Source organism: Ochotona curzoniae, unplaced genomic scaffold (genome assembly GCF_017591425.1).
Source record: "Ochotona curzoniae isolate NIBS_2020 unplaced genomic scaffold, NIBS_Ocur_1.0 contig_4093, whole genome shotgun sequence".
Lineage (NCBI taxonomy): Eukaryota > Metazoa > Chordata > Mammalia > Lagomorpha > Ochotonidae > Ochotona > Ochotona curzoniae.
This window is the reverse complement of record NW_024466124.1, coordinates 4,176-24,469: the sequence shown is the minus strand read 5'-3', so window position 1 is coordinate 24,469 and position 20,294 is coordinate 4,176. Positions and strand designations below refer to the sequence as shown.

At 43.0% G+C, this 20,294-nt stretch overlaps 2 protein-coding genes across 2 annotated transcripts in view; one reads left to right on the top strand and one right to left on the bottom strand.

Moving 5' to 3' along the window:
* Positions 1-7,443, top strand: part of TIMMDC1 (translocase of inner mitochondrial membrane domain containing 1) — a 28,129-nt gene extending 20,686 nt beyond the window's left edge. The window contains exons 5-7 of the mRNA XM_040984192.1: positions 1,051-1,129; positions 3,997-4,107; positions 6,772-7,443. Of these exons, the coding sequence (XP_040840126.1) occupies positions 1,051-1,129; positions 3,997-4,107; positions 6,772-6,922 (341 nt within the window). The 3' untranslated portion in view covers positions 6,923-7,443. The remainder of the gene's footprint in view (positions 1-1,050; positions 1,130-3,996; positions 4,108-6,771) is intronic.
* A 1,641-nt stretch (positions 7,444-9,084) lies between these two features.
* LOC121159212 (T-lymphocyte activation antigen CD80-like) lies at positions 9,085-20,041 on the bottom strand. The gene is made up of 4 exons (XM_040984191.1): positions 19,696-20,041; positions 15,763-15,858; positions 14,884-14,999; positions 9,085-10,515 (listed from the first exon to the last, which is right to left on the bottom strand). Exons 1-3 carry the CDS (start codon positions 20,006-20,008, stop codon positions 14,899-14,901), a joined length of 510 nt encoding a protein of 169 aa, XP_040840125.1. The 5' UTR covers positions 20,009-20,041; the 3' UTR covers positions 9,085-10,515; positions 14,884-14,898.
* Between the last annotated feature and the right edge of the window lie 253 nt (positions 20,042-20,294).

The following is a 20,294-nucleotide window of genomic DNA, read 5'->3' as shown; positions in this document are numbered from 1 at the left end:
GCCATTATTGCTGCCTCCCAGGCTGTGCACATCAACGGGATACTGGATCAGAAGCAGGTTAGCGGTAACTCAGCCAGTCATTCTGATATGAGATGCTGCTGTCTAAATATTATGTCAAATACCCACCTCTCAAGTGTTAAAAATACTGCCTGTAGCCAGGAGATAGAGCTGCCAATACCCGCAACACTCTCATCCCATATGGATGTGAGTTTGTGTCCAGGCTGCTCCACCTCCAATGCAGCTCCCTGCTAATGGGCTGGGAACAGCAGCAGATGGCCCCAGTGTTTGAGCCCCTGACACTTACATTGGCCTGGTGGTTCTTGCAGCCATCTGGGGAGCAAACCAGTGGATGTAAGAATGCGTGTGTGTGTGTGTGTGTGTGTGTGCGCGCGCGCGCGCATGTGCGTCCCTCTCTATAACTCTTTGAAAAAGTAAATATTTAAAAATAAAAATATCACTGATTGAGTTGGCATTAGTTGCTTTGGGAACACTTACAGAGGAAAGTGAGTGGCACAGATGCACAGTTGCAGTGGGCAGGAAGGCAGCCCAGTCCCTATCCCGTCCACCAGGTGGCGTTGTGTGTCGGAATACTGCCTGCCTGACTGCAGTGCCGCCAGACTGTGGCAGTATAAAGCCATACAGAAAGCCGAGAACGGCCTAAGCTGTTGGGATGGCGAAGGCTCTTTGTTTTTTTTACTTTAGGAAAGCTTTGTTTGAAAAAGGAAGAAATTAATGAAGTAGAAAGAGGAAAGTCGCAGTTTTACTTCAGAGGAAATGGGCAGAAATGAAGCAGAATGTGAAGAGATTGTATCCTTAGAACAATCTATGGATTTATTTTTGTAAAAGGGGGATTTCTTAATTTAAATCTGCAGAGTAGGTTGGAGGCCACCTATACTGGCATTTAGACTCAAGAAATCTAGGCTGCAGTGGTATATTAATAGGTTCAGAGAACTCATTCGTTGCTTTGTGTCATTGCTATGAAAAGAAAATTTTTAAATGAAATTCTAGTACTTAAAGATGATTTAATATTGCCTTTTTGTTTTCAAATAGCTGTCACAGGAGGTATTTTCAGAATAAACTTAGGTCTGCGAGGCCTGGTGGCTGGTGGCGTAATTGGAGCCTTGCTGGGGTAAGCATTAGCGTGGCTTGTTTTCGTCCATAGCTTGCCAGTTAAAAAACATTCGTTTCTGAAGAACACATTTAATCCTTAGAGCTTATAAAAGACCTCTGATCTTATAATGGCAGTAGCTTTGACTGTCCAGTTTCAATCCCATCCCAATTATTTCCTCATACTTTTTCCTTAATGTTTTCACAGTAAATAATTTAAGTTAAAATTAGAGACACTATTCAACAGTTTTTTGTTTTGTTTTGTTTTGGTTTTTTTACAAAATTTTATTTAGTTTCATTTTATTTGAAAAGCAGAGACAGAGTGAGAGAAGAAGACAGAGAGATCTTCCATTCATCTCTCTGTTTACTCTCCAAATGCCCATGACAGCTGGGACTAGATCAGGCTGAAGACAGGAGCCTGGAGCTCAGGCTGGGCCTTGCATATTGGGTCACTGGGAATCAAGTACATGATCCATCTCAGGGTGTACGTGAAGCAGTGAACTAAGTGGAAAGCTGAGCAGCTGGGGTGCCAACCACACACTCTTGATACAGAGTGTAGGCATCCCAATTAGCGACTTCACTACTTATCTAGTGCCTGCTCTGAGAGATGCTTTTTTTTTTTTTTTTTTAAGATTTATTTATTGGAAAGGCAGATTTACAGAGAGAAGGCGAGACTGAGAGAAGGCTCTTCCATCCACTGGTTCACTCCCCAAATTGCTACAGTGGCTGGAGCTGAGCCTGTCTGAAGCTGGGAGCCACTTCTGGGTCTCCCACGCAGGTGCAGAGTCCCAGGGACTTGGGCCGTCCTCTGCTGATTTCCCAGACAATAAGCAGGGAGCTGAACGGTGAATGGAGCACATTATTTAAACATTTTCGTGACATTTTATTTGTTTAGCTTAATAAACTCCTTATTTGTCACAGCAGTACCCAGAGTGTTTTTCGGTGTTGTTTGGTCTTTCCCTTATATTTAGATATAGGTTAAATATCTCTGACAGAGATAAACTGTCAGTTAAGCTGTCAGATAAACTGAGATTATGCTCTCGGTTTATAGACAGAGACATGACACTGTGAGGGACATTAACTTTTAATCCCACCTACACCTCCTGCAGGGGTGGCAGAGACTTGACCTCTCACCTTTTGCCTCCCAGGATGTGCATGAACAGGAAGCTGCCTGGCAAGAGCAAGAGCCAGGACTTGAACCTGGCACACCAGGATGAGGTTCAGGAATACCAAATAGCGACTTAACCACTGCATTTAATGGCTGCCTTGATCTAATGGTTTTAATGATCTATTGATAATCCATGCTGTAATTAATTATTATGTGGTTGGAAAGTTATGGTCTTCCAGTTCTGGCAGATCTCTCTGTCTCTCCTTCTCTCTGTAAATCTTCCTTTCCAATAAAAACAAATAATTCCTTAAGAAGAAAGAAAAGATTTGTTGGAGTGGCAAAGCGACTGAGGGAGAGAGGGATGGAGAGACAGAGAGTGAGTGATATAGGATGCCACCAACACAAGTGCAGCTTAACCTACTGCGTAACAATACCAGCCCCCCAAAATAGTTTTTAAAAATTAGTTACTTAAGTTCCAGCCAAAGAAAATTTAAGTATACCATGATAAGAAACTCCTTTTGAGAACACCAGAACCAAACCCACGTAATTGCTATAACCATTTTTTTTTAAAGATCTTCCATCTGCTGGTCCACTCCCCAACCGGCTGCAACAGCTAGAGCTGAGTTGATCCAAAGCCAGGAGCTGGGAGCTTCTTCCAGGTTTCCCATGCAGGTGCAGGGTCCCAAGACTTTGGGCCATCCTTGACTGCTTTCCCAAGCCACAAGCAGGAAGCTGGATGGGAAGTGGAGCAGCCAGGACACAAACCAGTGCCCTGTGGGATCCAGTGCATGCAAGGCAAGGATTTAGCCACTCTGCTGTCACGCTGGGCCCCATCACTGTAATCATTACCTGATCAGTCAGTCTCTCAGTGGGGAACTGTTGGTGTTATGAGTTATTGGATGTGCCAGATTCTTGAGTTTCAGGACGTTTGGGTGGCTGTATCCCAAAAAAACAGTAGGATGCCTTGTCTAACCATAAATGTCTTTCACATTTCCTGTGCCTCTCAAGGGCTTAATACTGTTCTGACCTAGTTCTTTCATTTCTGAGAAAATGTCAGGAGGGAGTTACTTACTAGAACTCATCATAAATATGTACATATTTTCCCTCTTGGTCATAGTTTCTGATTTATTATTTAAAAAGCAGAGCTGGGCCAGCACCATGGCTCAACAGGCTAATCCTTCACCTATACACCAGCGTCCCATATGGACATTGGTTCATGTGCTAGCTGCTCCACTTCCCATCCAGCTCCCTGCTGGGCACAGCCTAGGAAGAACGACCTGAGAAAAAATGGCCCAGGAAAGCAGTAGAGGATTGATCAGATAGTTGGGACCTTGCACACCCACATGAGAGACGAGGAAGAAGCTTCCGGTTCCTGGCTTCAGCTCAGCTCAGCTCTGACCATTGTTGCCTTTTGGGGAGTGAACCCGCATATGGAAGAACTCTCTGTCTCTCTTTCTCTCTGTAAATCTGCCTTTCTAATAAGAATAAATAAATATTGTTTAGAAATAAAAACCAGGATCAATTATAGATCTATTGCTTTTATACTTCAGGATGTTGTATTGATTGTTTTTCTATGTTGTTCAGATGAGGAAAAAAATTACCTCAATCTGTTTTTCCTTTCTCTGTAAGAACTCTGTGACATTCCTCCACAGGACTGAGGAGCATTTTGTGAAGCAGGGAGCAGTGGGCAGGTGGTATAGCATCTGCATTAGCAGAGATGCTCACCGGTTGCCTGGTCTGATGATTTTTGCCCCTAAGCTTTCTCTCTGCTTTCACTTTAGCACCCCTCTCGGAGGGCTGGTAGTGCTACTTCAGAAGTACTGTGGTGAGACTCTTCAGGAGAGGAAACAGAAGGACCGGCAGGCACTCCATGACCTCCAGCTGGAAGAGTGGTAAGCGGCGTGTTAGATTATGGGCTGGCCCTGCTGCAGGCCCTGCGTCCTGGTGCTTGGTTAACCCGAGTCCTCTGAGCCATGATACGGTCAGAGAAGAGTTTTTTTTTTTTTAAGGCGGAGCTTCAACACATATTCTACATGGTCTTTTAAGTAAGGAAAATGGGAACATGAAGTAAACTGATTTTTAATTTGATGAGGACCTGTCTTTACTTTAAAAAAAAAAAAGTTGAAATGTTTATTAACGTCACCGGGTGCATATTCTATTTTTCTTTGTTTTTTCTTTTTGCTTATCCAATACTCTTGATGGCATGGGAAAGCTACCTGTAGGTAATGCACATCAGAGAATGGGCTTTATTTAAAGGGTGGTTCTCAGTTTGATGCACACATCTGTAACTGATACAGAGCATGTGAAATCTGCCCAGTCAGAGGATCTGCTGCTTGCTGTAGAAGCAGAGGGGTTAAGTAGACACAGTGACTGCTCGCAGACTGGATGCCGCAGAGGAGCATTGGTCAGTCTTGGGGTGGGGTAGTCAGACTGATAGCAGACTGCACCTTCTGGGTAAGATCAGCATAACAGGCTGCTGCTGTCTTGTGCTCCCGAGGACACATGATTCTCACGGTTCAGTTTCCTGGGTACGTGAGGTGACAGCTGCCGTGGCTGCTGCTGTTTTGGTAATTGGGTAGCTGAACAATCATTTTTTCCGATGATTTTATTTGAAATCTCCTCTCTTACTAAATCGCACACAGAAAATTTCTTTAATATCTGTGGGTCTGTTATCCAAAGTCTTAGGTGCTACAGGTGAAAAGGCATGGATTTTAGAACCAATGAAACGTTGAGAAGTGGATTTAAGCCTCATGTAGACTGCCAGTTGGTTCTGTGACCCTTAGCTGTTTTTCCTTGTTTTCAGGCCCTCAGTTTATTTAGTTGTTTTAGGGGTAGAATCATACCACATTGCTCAGTGGTGTGCTCGTTGCATTCCTTCTTCATGGGAGGAGAGCAGGTGGGCATGTAGTGTTTTGGATTCCAGCATGAAGAACTTACAGTTCTGAATGCCAGCATAAAATATGATATGGAGAATTATAAGCATGAAAACATTAGCACATTAGCTTATTATAACTAGATGTCATAAGAGACTCCTTTTTGAAAAGGAGGAAAGATTAGACATAGGATATTATGAAAGAATAGACTTTGCAAAAATATAAACAAATAATAACTGCATTCCAATTAAAAAAATGGAAATTAAGAAAAGTATAGATGTCGACCATTGACTTACCAATAGAAAAGGTTAAAAATGGTGAGGGGGAATGATAACTTGAATTACACTATTGAAAGGATACTTTGGCAGGAAGATCATGTTAAGAATTACAATGCATATATATGTGTGTGTGTGTGTATGTATATAAGAAAAGCTAAGTCAATAAATATTTAAGTACCTTCTTTGTATCTCTTCTTTGTATCTGCTTCTTTGCTTGAAAATGACGTAATGAAATAAAACAATCCGAGTCTTAAAAATTGCCTCAACAGAAAATGGAGAAAGCTGGCAGCTGGCTGTAGATACATAGCAGAAATGGTGTAATCTGTTTGAATTAAGGAGAAAAGATGACCTTGAAGATGACATAAGAAAAGAAAGACTCAAATACTTGATTTAGAAAATAAACTGAGCTGTTACTTGGAAATTAGATGTTACTGTGTCATAAACACAGATCCATGGTGTTGTTCAGTCAGGCTTTTGGATACCACTGAAGCCTTCATTGATTCCTGCAAGATCAGTGACAGAGCTGAACAAAGTAGCCAGGTGGTCAGCTGTCCCCAGTCCTGAGGGCAAGAGGACAGTCAGGTGGTGAGACTCACCTTAGTGCAGGTGTGCCAGCCCCCACACATCACCTCTGCGAACCCAGAGACCCATTCTCCTGCAGTGTCCTTTTTAATTGTATGTATTTGTGGAATACTAAGTGATATTTCGTGTATACATTGCATAAGGTCCAATTGAGGTAAATATGTTTATCTTTTCAAGCATTTGATATTTCATCCCAAATCCTATCTTCTTTACATAGTGTATACATGTCCAGTACATTACCATTATCTGTCATCACCCTACCATGCCAGAAAGTCTTTTATCTAACTATAACCTAGTACATGTTAATCTGTTCTCATTCCTTCCAACCCACTTCCCTCCTCAGCCTCTGATAACCATCACTATATAAAGAGCTCATCTGGCATCACATGATTTTTAGACTATATGTGAATAAGATTGCATGATATTTGTCTTTTTGTGCCGGCTTAATTCACTTATCGTAATAGCCCTCCTCTTCCATCTATGTTATTGGATGTGACAAGATTTTGCTCTTTTTTAAGGCTGGTAACATTCCATTGTGTTTATGGACTGCATTTTCTTTATTCTGAACACATCGTGGATCAGCGATGCTGCCAAGAGAGTGTCCACTTTGGTAATGTAGGAATCATATTAGCTTGTGAGTGGGACAGGTTAGGAGAGAGAGAGGAAATTTAGCTACATTTCAAGTGCAAGGAAAGGGCTTATCCTCATAACCCCAGAGAAGGTAGCACAAACATCATCTTTTGTTTTAAATCTCTGAAAATTTAGGGGAAAAAAAAAGCAGCAGACTGACACTTGCTACATTCTTTGTGTTCTTTGATTACAGGAAAGCCAGACTACAAGTTACTGAGATCCTTCCCAAGGAAATTGAAAGTAGCTTACACAGCAGTCAAACTGAGGATGATGCTAAGAAAATTGAAGCTCTGCTAAACCTTCCTAGGAACCCTTCATCAAAAGATAAAGAAGACAGAGACTGAGAGGGCGCTGGGCTTGAAGTGCACTGTGGAATTACAGGAGCTGTGTGGCCGTGCCCATTGAAAACCAGGAGGCCTCCTGTGGTAGCAGTGACCCGCACTTATCATTGTTAAATACACTTTTTTCTTAAACCAATTCTTGGTACAATAGTACTCTCACTTATCCCTAAATTTAAATACATACATTTTGATCTGTTGATAGGCCTATATACAAAAATGTCCATTCCCTTTATGATACAGAAGTAAAATAAAACATTTCCCAAAAGATGGAAGTATATACAGGCTGTGTATTTGTTCATGTAGTTCTTTAAAAAGCTGCTGCAGGAATCTCTGGGAGGAGAGGAAAGAGCCGGGTAAGGCAGATGGACTGTGAGGCCTCCATGCCCTTGGATCCCGTGAGCACGTAGTGTTCAGTTTTACTTTCACAAGAATCAAAGATGACTCCTGTACCACTTGAAATAAAATATGGCTCTAACAAAGTAAGCCACTGGCAGGAAAGAAACAACCGAATTTTGTTTTCTTATCTCTTATTGGTGTGACAGGTTGTACTATAGTATCCAGGGGCCTCCATGCCCTTGGATCCCGTGAGCACGTAGTGTTCAGTTTTACTTTCACAAGAATCAAAGATGACTCCTGTACCACTTGAAATAAAATATGGCTCTAACAAAGTAAGCCACTGGCAGGAAAGAAACAACCGAATTTTGTTTTCTTATCTCTTATTGGTGTGACAGGTTGTACTATAGTATCCAGGAATTATCTAGAAAAGCCACCTATGCTGTGGAACCTGCTGCCTCAGAAGGAAGCTGTCTTGAAGGTTTTTAGGTTGTCGTAGATGAGAAGAAAACAAGTTACTGAATTAAGTCCTATTAAAGCAGTGTTGCTTTTTTTCCCCCTAAGGTTTATTTTTATTGGAAAAGCAGATTTCCATAGAGAGAGACAAAGGTCTTACATCCACTGGTTCTCCCCAAATGGCTACAATGACAAGCTGAGCTGATCTGAAGCCAGGAGCCAGAAACTTCCTCCTGGTCTCCCATGTGGGCACAGGGTCTCAAGGACCTAGCTCTTTTCTCTGCTGCTTTCCCAGGCCACAAATGGGAAGCTGGATGAAAGGTGGAGCAACCAGGACACTAACTAGCATGCATATGGGATGCCAACACTTGTAGGTGGAGGAATAGGCTATCGATCCATTGACCTGGCCTTAACAGTGTCACTTTCCATGGCAAGGGAACCGTAGTGCTCTGTTGTTTGAAGGTACTAAATGGAAAATCCCCAGGAACAAACAACTCAGAAGGGTTAGGTAGCGTGCTTTAACGAGTAGTGTGGGTGAAGTAGTGTGCTTGGGCTGGGAAGCAGTGCTTTCTCCAGTGTATCCATTTTCTGAACCCTCACCCCTCCTCCCCCGCCCCAATCACTCAGTGGCTGTCTCAGCAGATCAGCTGTCACAGTGTCACAGTACTTGTGATCAGGTAGTCCATGTTGTCTTGATAGCAACACAAGTGACAGCAGTAGAGATGCTGACAATATGGTGTGGCAAAGAGACAGAGTGCATCTTTTCAGTGGAATGGTGTAGGGTACTTCAGACGGTTCATGGAAGTAGAATTAAAAGGTAAGTTATTTGGGTGTAAGAAATTTGCAGGGTTTTTTTTTTTTTTTGTCTAATATGTGTTTTCAACGAACTTTTTGAAGAACCCTTGTAATAAGACTACTCCCCATGGTTCAGACATTGACTGAGCATCCAAGAATGGATTCTTGGTGGCTACTGCAGTGAGAGAAAAGCTGCTAGTATTTTATTTTGTTCTTACTCTGAGAATATTGTTCACAGGAGCAAGGCTTATGAGGCAGCTCAGTGTGGTAGCCTAAGACATGGGCTCCAGGGGCAGACCAAAAAAAGTAGTGTCTGCTTCAGAATGCGTATTAAATGAAACACTCCATGTAAGGCGGTTGGCCCTGAGCACTGCGTAATAATAAACAGCAGTTACAAAAGTCTGAGCTTCTGCACAGTGGGCTGGCTCCGTGATTTACATGTGTTACCACCACACTTCACAGGCGTGTTTGTTCAAGCAGACCATTCACAAATTGCTGATAAAATCACAATCCGTTCAGTTTTGTATTCACATTCACATAGAAGGGAAATCTTTCCACCACAAATTATAAAACTGGAGAGATGTTTTTAGAAATAATTTTATTCATGTCACAAACATATTAGTAATAAAGGTAAGGTGTAATTGAAAAACACCTTTATTGAATGTAATAACTTAATATAATTTATTTGATATTACAGTTCCCTCAGTTGATCCTAATTCATGTTTCTGAGGTCTCATTACGTCTAAATGTTCTGTTCTTGTGTCTTTACTGCTAAGTCCTTGTCAGTCTACTCCCTTTATTTCCTTCAGAGATCTAGTTTTGAGAGCACCCGTTGAAAAAGTGTTGCTGTGTTTCTGATGTTATGTAGTAGCATCTGGTCTGTTTTTAGCTACCAAAATTAAACGGTTTCAGCTCAGCCTCAGTTGTGAAACTCCATCATCTCTTGCTATCCGGTTCTACATTTTCAGATAACATGTGATTTCCCCAATTTGAGTTGGGTCCATGGGTGGTATGTTGGGTCATGAAAGGCATTTTCAGAGAAAGAGGAGTCAGGAGTAACAAGTGGTCACCGCAGATGACCACTCCTTTGTCTCTGTTGACGTCAAGCATCCAGAACTAGGAAGGAGGAAAAGCAACTTGCAGGATCTGAGGGAGCACTCAGTACATTTTTATCCCTTCTGTCATTTTCTCTGAAGGTAGCTTACTGCTTAGTACATATGCAGTTAAAAAAAAACACACCTCATTTTGAATGAGAACTTTTTCATAAATATTTTACAAGTTAGCTCAAAACTAGCATAAAGCCATTTAAAGAGAGTATCAGTCCAATATGAACCAGTAGATTGTACGTTTTCAGACTGTTCCTCTCCATCCTGTTACTCAGGTATGAGAGGATATTCATCTTATATGTCCAAGAAAATCCTGTATGGAGAGTCCTACTTGAGCCTGAACTTGGATGGGAAGTGGGAGAACAACAGAGAACACAATGAGGCCAGTGGTACTTCCACTGTCCTCATTTAGAGATAGATATCAAAATGTTTTCCTGAAGGTTGCATTCAACTGTTAAGAAAAAAACCAACATTAAATCTTTCTCTGGTTTTGCATCAGGAAATCAGGCCTGGTTGTGCATGGATTCTGTTAGGAGATGCACTTCACTGACATGTATATATATATGTGTACAAAGCACTCTTTCTGTCCTCAGCTCAAACAGATGAAAGAGCACCAGAACAAGGAGCTCTGACCTTGAGAGTTCCATTCCCCTCCCTGAGTCACAGCATCCTTGTCATTACTGAGACTAAGTATCCTCTAACTTCCCCTTCTGGGTCTAAAGAATCCTTTTGTTTCTTAGTCCCGTGTTCAGGTTCAGGGTCGCCAGAGCTACTTCTGTGCTCACAATATTCCTCTAGACACTTTTCTACAGAGTCTCTGAAGGAAAGCTCCATGAAGGGCAAGGCAGCAGTCCTGGCCATCTGATGAAGTCCTTGGAAGAGGTCAGTTGCAAATGGAGGTGGGACCTGAGGAAACAAATGAATAAAAACTTTTTAAAGTTTTAAACTTTATCTCAGGGTCAAAAGATATTCCCAATGTGGGGTAACTCAGTAGGCATTTATCTTGATAACTAAAGGATATGAAGGGGGAGCTGTATTGGGTAAAAACTTAGAACTGGTCTGGTGATTTTTTACTACATAAAGTATGCATCAGGCAAATAATTGAACACCACCTGATGCCTAGAAGTCTTCTGTGTGTGTGGCCAACAGAGAAGAAAACTGCTCTCCTCAATAAGTTTACAGTCTGGAAAATGATACAGTACATGACCTGTGGAAAACCCAGGGTGTATGTGACGTGCCATACACAAGTCCAGCGGTGCACCTGCTCGAACTGCACAAGAGGGCTACAAGAGACTTGGCATAGAATACTATATTCATGGCTTCATTGTGAAGTTGGAGTAGATGATCAGAGACTTTTAGAGGGGAAATCCTAGATAATTGCACAACTTGAAGATAAACATTTTAACAGCTGTTGTAACAGCTTGAGGAGTGAACAGTAAACTGAAATGAAACAAGGTAGGAAATTGGGGCTGCGCTGGGAAAGACTTAAGAACACACACTGATGAACAGAGCTTGAGCTTGATGTTCAGTTTGAGTTGTTTTTGCTGCTTAAACATACGACTTCAGGCACATCATTCAAACACTGGGAGCCCCAGATTTCCCAGCTACTAAATTTAGATAGAACTTGCTCATAAGAGAATTTTTTTTTCTTTCTAAAGATTTATTGTTTTTTCTTGGAAAGGCAGATATACAGAATCTAAGCCGATTTGAAACTAGGAGTCAGGAGCCTCTTCTGGGTCTCCCACATGGGTACAGCGTCCCCAAGCTTTGGGCCGTCCTCGATTGCTTTCCCAGGCCATAGGCAGGGAGCTGGATGGGAAGTGGGGCTGCCGGGACTAGAACCAGTGCCCATATGGGATCTTGGAGCATGTAAGGACTTTAGTCACTAAGCTACCATGCCAGGCCCAAGAAGAATTATTTTTAATGACTCAGACGAAATACTACTTTTGCAAGACAATAGGCTGTTATATAAAACTCAGGTGTTATTTTTCTTTTTCCTTTTTTTCAGAAAAAAAAAAAAGATTTATTTGAAAGAGAGACACTGAAAGAGCAAGCCTCTGTTCACAGATTGACTTTCATAGGTGGCCCCAACAGCTGGGACTGGGCCAGGCTTAAGCCAGGAGCCTCAGCTGGGTTTCTGACATGAGTGGCAGGAGCCCAAACACTGAGGCATCTTCTACTGCAGGAAGCTGCAAAGGAAGTGGAACAATCGGAATGCAAGCCAGTGCACCTGCAGCGGCTTTACCTGCTACACCATAGCACCATTCCCCTCTTTTTTTTCCCAAAAGATTATTTTTACTGGAAAGGTAGATGAGATTTATGGAGAGAAGGAAAGACAGATCTTCCATCCACTGGCTCATTCCACAAATGGCTGCAACAGCTGAAGCTGAGCTAATCAGGAGCCAGAATCCTTTGGGACTCCCACCTAGGTGCAGGGTCCCAAAGTTGGGACCATCCTCCTGCTCTCCTGGGCCATAAGCAAGGAGCTGAATGGGAAGTGGAGCAGTTGGAACATGGGCCGATATCCACATGAGATCATGGTGCTTGCAAGGTGAGAATTTAGCCATTGCACCAGGTGTCTCCATTTATTTTTTATTATTTTTTTTTTTAAAGATTTATTTTTATTATTTTTTGATTGGAAAGGCAGATATACAGAGAGGAGAGACAGAGAGGAAGATCTTCCGTCCGATGATTCACTCCCCAAGTGAGCGCAACGGGCCGATACTATGCCGATCCGAAGCCAGGAGCCTCTTCCGGGTCTCCCACGCGGGTGCAGGGTCCCAAAGCTTTGGGCCGTCCTCTGCTGCTTTCCCAGGCCACAGGCAGGGAGCTGGAAGGGAAGCGGGGCTGCCGGGATTAGAACCGGCGCCCATATGGGATCCCGGGCGGCAAGGTGAGGACCTTTAACCACTTGCGCCACCGCGCCGGGCCCTCCATTTATTTTTTTAAAAGATTTATTTATTTTTATTGGAAAGCTAGATATAGAGAGGAGGAGAGACAGGAAGATCTTCCATCTGATGATTCACTCCCCAAGTGACTGCAATGCCTGGAGCTGAGCTGATCCAAAGCCAGGAGGCAGGAGCTTCTTCCGGGTCTCCCTTGTGTGTGCAGGGTCCCAAGGCTTTGGGCTGTCCTCAACTGCAGTCCCAGGCCACAAACAGGGAGCTGGATGGAAAGCAGGGCTGCCGGGATTAGAACTGGCGCTCACATGGGATCCTGGCATGTTCAAGGTGAGGACTTTAGCTGCTAGGCCACCGTGCTGGGCCCTCCTCCATTTATTTTTAAAGAGAGGTCTATAGACTCTCATTTCTTATGTCTGGGTTACCTTGATCTTATAGTAAATCAAAGTTAAAATATTCCTGGAGGCTGTAACTATCTTCAGTCCTTAGATTGCAACATTCCAATGCTTCACTTCCGGGAGCAGGCTTGGGGACTTGAGAAGAACAGATATCTGAGTTAACAGCATGAGTGCTGCACAAGTACATGCTGTATCCAGAGCCAGAAATAATTAAGTCTAAAGCTTTGGACTCCTTTCACTGGCTTCTATTGTGTTCAAATGAGGCATCTAGAAACAATGCCACTTGAAGAACAATGGACAGAACTGAGGATGTTGGACTAAGGATATCTGCTGGGGTCCGTGTGGTAGGTGTGGATGGCACGAAGGTGTGAAGAGAACAGCTCTCCTGCTTGGCAGGGCCCGGGGGAGCTTCCAGCTGTTTGGCAGGGCCCAGCGGATTTCTCTCTGACCACCCTGACGCTGTTTCACCCCCTGGCTGCGTGGACACTCAAGCACCCCACTAAGAATTCTGTAATCTATTGAGGCATTGTTTGCCACTGATGTGAGCTTGAAAGTTAATGTCACTGATAATGTCTTGGTGAGTGAGCCTTTGACAGTTTACACACAGGAGCACAATTAAGTCCATGCCATTTCTGGACACCTTATTGTGTACCTACCCATTGCCCTGAAATTGGGCCCAGACATATACCATGTCTTCTGGGAAATGGCTTAATAAGAATTTTACAAAGTAATAGAAGTGATGGGAGTGAGAGCTGAAACTGCTATGGCAATAAATATAGCTATTGTTATCTCAAAGGCTAGCTTGTCTTTGCAATTTTTAGGAGTGTAGGAAATGTAATTTTTTTAGCTGCTTTTATAATTTTTAGCTAGAGGAATTAAGGATGTTTTATTAAAGAAAAATGCTTTTGATTACTGCTTTATTGTTTATTGGGTTGTAGGGGTCTATAGTTGTAGAGCGATTTAACATTTGAAGTTTCTGTTTTAGATTTTTTTTTCCCTTATAACCTATTTTCCCATTAAATGATGGGTAAATTGTAGAAGTAGAAATGTGGTGGGAAAGTACTACTGATTAGCAGGTAATCTCACGTGCCTTGGCCTTGGAGTCCTGGCTGTTGCTCCATGGCTGCTGTTGAAGAATAAATAATGGCTTGCTTTGAAGAATATGAATACAGTATTTTGCAAAAATTATCTTTAGAAGCACCTGTTTAGCCTTGAAGTGCAGACGGAGTGACCAAATGTCTGTACATGCCCCCTTAATTTTGAAAAGAAAAAAAATAGAATAGTTGCTTGTGCAGAAGGGCGCCCGAACAGGGACTTGAACCCTGGACCCTCAGATCCAGGGTTGAGAAGGGTTTTGAGTAAATAAAAAGGACAGCTTTTTCCTGAACTGTTGTGAGAACGCACCAAGTGTCTGTGTCTTTCTTTATCACCGACTCCACGCACCCTTCCCGAGCTCCGAACTCAGCTGGAGCTGGACTCCGGCAGATATCAGTGAAAAGTTATGATTTTACTATAGGCACTGGTGTCTCTGCCAGGTGTTTGGGAAAATGATGTGACAGAGCCACTCTTCATGACTTTGCCTCTCTAGGATAAGTGTCAGTTAACAGGCCAAGAAACCAATGAGAATGTTACTGTGTTAATACAAACTGCCCCCAATCTGTATCCATTAGGCCCGAGAGAGACACAGGGATGAGAAGGAGCTGGCAGGATACTACCTCAGTGCAAAGCAGTGCTTTACAAATAAGGGAAGGCGTTGAGCTGGCTGATGTGAGGGGAACATTGTAGAAGGCAGAATGACACAGCCAAAGCTAAGGCTGTGTAAGCAAGTTATGTGGGGGAGAAAGGAGAGGAGTGCCGGAGGTTGAGAAGGTGGGGTAGTAGGGAAGACTGAGTTTGGTACTGAGAAGAAAGGCTCAGCATCATGTTCACAGCATCCCGTGTAACCTGCATTTGTAAAGGGGAGCTCAAAGGGTTACCTTCAGCTCTTTGGCTCAGCCTGAGGCTTGTGCAGCTCCTATGTAGATGGGGGACAGCCTTTGTGTTTCCCCGGTTTCCTCATTCTTTCTTGTTCTTTCCCGCCTTGGAACTAGTCCTTGGAGACAAGCACAGACAAAAAGAGTGATTGATGAGTTCCTGTCAAATTGTGCCTGTGTGTTTCAACAATCCTTCAGACTGGCTTAAATCCAGAGCAGTGTTTCTTAACCCAATGAGTGTCCAAACCTCTGCCCCCACCCCTAACACACACACACACACACACACACACACACACACACACACACACACACACACACTATTTGACAATGTTTGGAGACATTTTTGGTGATCACTATTGGGGTCAAGGGTGCTAGTGACGGTACACTCCAGGGAAATTTTTAATTTCCTAAAATACACAGGACAGCACTGCGAAGCAAAAACTTAGCTGGCCCCAAATGTCAATAGGAACAGTGCTGGAGATAGGAAACCATGAACTGGAGCAGTAAGGCTGGTAGTCTGTACTAGAAACATTCCTGAGCCCATCAGAACCCCCGTCCCACCCTAGAATGAGTTGTTCTTTGCCTCAGTGTTCCCAAGCAAATATAAAGGGAAAATGAAGAGCTAAATGAGAAGGTGTCCTGAGAATATTGACTTCTTGTCTTTGTAACACCAGTGCCCAACAGGGAACCAGGCACACAGTAGATACCTAAGAAATGTTTGTCTAGCAAAGGAACTGCACTTGCTGCACAAGTCATGAAGACACTAAGGTTTCCTTAGTGTTGCTACAAATCCGAGAAAAGGCTTAAATCGCAGAGGTGCTGGCGCACACTGATAGGGTTCGGCCTTCTAGGAAGGGAGGAGATGTTCACATGTACACTTACTGTAGATCAGGAAGATGATTACTGCAGCAATGAAAACCATGCTTCCCAGGATAATGGTCCACAGTGGATACTCATGAACGGGCGGCTGTGGCTTCGCTGTGGAGGGCAAAGAAAGAAGTCAGCTGCTTGATTGCCACTCTGCCTCTTGCAAATGCAATTCTCTGCCCAGTCAGCTCCTCCATACACAGCTGCTAGCACTTTTCTTCCATAATTCCTTAGTCAGACACATCCTTCTGGTTAATTTATAGTCAGCTGTCACATATTGAATATGAGAAAGACAATTCAAACTTGTGCATTTACTGAGTTAGGATAGCATAAGAAAGACATTCTAGGGCCCAGCGTGATAGCCTAGTGGCTAAAGTCCTTGCCTTGAACGCGCCAGGATCCCATATGGGCGCTGGTTCCTATCCTGGCTGTTCCAATTCCCATTTAGTCCCCTGCTTGTGGCCTGGGAAAGCAGTTGAGGACGGCCCAAAGCCTTGGGACCCTGCACCACGTAGGAGACGTGGAAGAGGCTCCTGGCTTCAGATTGGCTCAGCTCCAGCCATTGCAGCCATTTGGGGAGTGAATCAGCAGAAGGAAGATCTTCTGTCTCTCCTTCTCTGTATATCTGCCTCTCCAATAAAAATAAATAAATCTTTAAAAAAAGATATTCTAAGGAGATATTTAAAAACTGATCTTGTCTTCATATCTCCTAGCAGATATTACTATGAATTACTACGAGTGATTGTTTGATGGCATGGCTTAGATGTGCCTTATTTTCCATTGTCTAGCTGTCATGCTTTCTACCTTTCTCTTGGCATGTTCTCTCTTTCTTTCTCTCTCTCTCTCTCTCTCTCTCTCTCTCTCTCTCTCTCCATAGTAGCTGCCAAAAGGTAGAAGGGCCATCTTTCAATCATTTTCAGATATACTTCTAAGACCACCACAGTCTTACAGTTTCTGGAGGGATTTTTTAAAAAAGGCCCTGTGAGAAGAGTGGATGTGGCTCACATTGAGTAGCAGCATCTTGGAAGAGAGCTCAGCAGATCAGCTCTGAGCCACAGTTCCAGTTCCACACACAAAAAGTGTGTGTGTCGGCCGGGGGGCAGGGGGAATGCAGCAAAGGACCTGGTTGGGAGGAAGATGTTAGCTTATGTGGTACTTCCACCATTGCTCCTTATCAGGAGCAGCAGATAAACTAAGCAACAACATCTGGGGAAAGGGAAGGGACAGGAATCGAATGGACCGCCAGCAGCTCCTCCTCCTCTGATTCTCTGCAGTGGCTTACGGATAAGCATGGACATTTACCAGCCTGTGTCTCAGTTGAAACCTGCCCCTCCTGTGACTTCTGTGACACCACAACCTTCCATGCTGCTTGTTGCACTCAAAAATGTTTTTGTTTGTTTTGTTTGGGTTTGCTGTCTCAGTAGGTTCTTCTTGTCCTTTAACTGTCCCCATGGTTCTGTCTGGGGGCCCCATTCTTCTCTCGGTGACTCCACTCCTCCCACATCCAAGGCCTGAATTGCCATGATTTCTACACTTGGACATCCTATTTCTGAGCTCCTGATTTGTAACTCCAATGGCCAACCCAGACGGCTGGATACCAGCACCTCTACTTGATTAACATGAAACGATGTTTTCCAAAACATTCCTGCCACCTGCATTCCTCCATTCCAGTAACTAGTGACGTCAACTATTATCCGAATAACAGTGAGGTTTGTGATCAGTACATTTCATGTTTCTATTCTATATTCCGAAAAATCTCCATAATTGATGCCTCTTTTCCAAATATCTTGCAACAACTATCTGCATTCAGACTTTTCAGATTTCCCATCTCTAACCCTCAAACCAGCCTCTTCAGCTCAGATGTGATAGGATCTGATACTGCTACCACATTCTAAATGCCATCTGCATTATAGTGCGTCCACCGCTTAAAGAGGAAGAAAAGTGTTGTGCGTTTTTTTTCCTTCTTTTTAAATTCTGAAGCATCAGATTGAATGGAGGCAAGTGATTACACGGCTGGCTTTGACACATCAGAACAACAGATAACACAGATGCCCTTCCTGTGGTCCTTTAGTCTAGAAGGATCACCAGCTCTGACTCACACCTACCTTGCTTTGTGAGGCTACCCCACACCCATTCATAAGCTTCATTCAGCCTAGGGAGGGGATGAGTGCGTGTGAGGGAAAGGAGGCAGATCCAGTAGCAGCAAATCAGCCCTGTCCTGATGCCTATTGGAAGTGGGGTATCACACCACCAAATCCAAGATGCAAAGAGTGTGAGGACACCTGCACACAGTTCCTCAGACATCATGAGGGGCACTCTCTGGTCTATTTCCTTTCACTTTATCACACTTTGATCAGGCCCACACTAAAAGAATCACACATCCAATCTCTGTAACTAAATTGGGTGTTTCTTGCTTTTTTTTTTCCAGGTTGTATATTTACATAAAACAGCTTTACTCACAGCCTTGTAACGTTTGCAGCTACGGTTACACACCCCACGTGTGTGCGTTTGTGCATGCAGGCCTTGACCACACTGGTGCTCTATGGGCGTATGACTCGTACTCTAAATGGGGTCTGTCATCCATTGAATGAGATCTGATTATTTGTATTCTACAGTTCTCCGACCACAAAAAACCTATATATTGCCAAACAGCACACACTAGCTTACCACTGGTTTTGGTAAGTACCCCAGGTTGGAACACATCCATGTCCTTCTTATGTCTTGTCTATGCCTCCTTTGTTGCAGCAGAAACTGACTGCAAAGTCTAAAATATTTACTATCTGACTTTTTTCAGAAAAATTTTACCAGCTCTTCTCCTAGAGTCCCATTTATTCATATTCCAATTATCAAGAAGGTCTAAAGTAAAATACGATCAAGCAAGGATTGCTGATTTCTCTCTTATTACATGCTACTTTTAGTCAGAATAAGCTAAAATTGATTTACTAAAGATATATCTATAAAGCAGAAATAAACTCTGCATTAATAAATCGTCTTTACTACATGACAGAAACCCCATTTTCCTATATATTTTAGAATGCATAAAAGATGATTGAGAGAGATGAGTTTGAAGTAGCTACTAACTCATGTCAAAATTTGGTTTACATTTGAACTCATTTTCTCATTTTATCTCATCACCTTTTGAGGGAAATTGTAAAAGAAACCTCCTTCAGACTGAAAGACTGGAAGTAAATCATACATTAGAATTAACCTATCTCCTTAAGGCCCCGGGCTAGCAGATGCAGGCGGATGTTTCTTCCTAAGCAGTCACAAAGCCTGTCTTGGGAGTAGGGCCAAGGGTTTTGTATAATTGGCCATACATATTAGACATCTGTTTCAAGCATCTGAGTTCTTTTGCAATAATACATGAGTTTGTTGTGTATTTGCTTATAGAAACCCACTGTTCTCATGTTTTTCAGATGATCTCCCCTTTAGAGAAAAGGCAATTCTGCAACTTTGCTCCCTGTAACATAAAGTATTTGCTCAAAAATGACCTCTTTTTCAGGCCTGGTCCTCAAGGAGCTTGTGTTCACCTTCCTTACCAGGCTTGGCTCTGAATGAGCTGGTATTTTTTAAATGAGCCGTGCCTACCTACAAAAGGCAATGATTGGACACTTTGGAAGGTGGCAGTCGGTTCCCCTAAGTGAAAGTGCAAGAGCCCCGAGGGCAAATATAAAGCAGGACACATTGTAGACAATTCCACTGTAACTTCCCACTGTGGTTACCTGAGAGTTAGCAGTTATAGGATTCTGAATGTTAGGATCTTCCCTAAAAGAAAATAAAATTAGTCTAGTAATATTATCATTCCTTTATAAGTCACAATATCCAGCTTCATTTGCATATCTAAAATACTATCAAAGTCAAGATGCCTGATTCTTAAATTAGAGCTGGCTGGGTTATTTTCTTCTCAAATTGAATGCAACAGAACCTCCCCAGGTTGAGGCTGCTTACGTTTGTGCCATGTGAAGGTCTGGGACACCCTGGAGTCTCCGTACTTGATGAGACACATGATGCTGTGGTTTTTCGTTACATTGAATTCCAGTTCACTGCTAATCGAGTAGAGAGCAGTGTCCAAATCTTGGGAAACAGTGGTGTTGACAGCGCTTAATTCTCCATCTTCCCACCAGGAGAGGTGAGGCTCTGGAAAGCCTCCAGAGGCCGAGCATCTTAACCTTTTGATGTCAGGGACTGGATCTCCAACGTCAACTATGCTAGGACTGGAAAAGTCAGCTAAAGAAAGAATAAGGATGCTGTTATATGCCATGTGTGAGCATATTTTTTAAACAGATTGTTCAGCTTTTATGAGAATCATAAAATGGGATATATGCAACTTCCCATCAATCATTAATAATTATGTGTAATCCTTGTAGTAACTTTAGTTTGAATTGCTTTTTTCAATTCTCCATCACTTCAAAAAGATTTATTTATTTGAAAAGCAGAATCACACAGAGAGAGAATGCTTCAATTTGCTGGTTCACTCCCCACATGGCTGCAGCAGCCGGGTCTGGGTCAGCCTGAAACCAGGAGCCAAGGAATTTTATCCAGGTCTT

Coding starts and splice junctions, on each gene's coding strand:
- LOC121159212 (XM_040984191.1), bottom strand. CDS start 20,008: ATGGCATATAACAGCATCCTTATTCTTTCTTTAGCTGACTTTTCCAGT. Junction 15,859..19,695: donor GACCTTCACATGGCACAAAC/GTAAGCAGCCTC, acceptor TGCCCTCCACAG/CGAAGCCACAGCCGCCCGTT. Junction 15,000..15,762: donor AATCATCTTCCTGATCTACA/GTAAGTGTACAT, acceptor CTTGTCTCCAAG/GACTAGTTCCAAGGCGGGAA.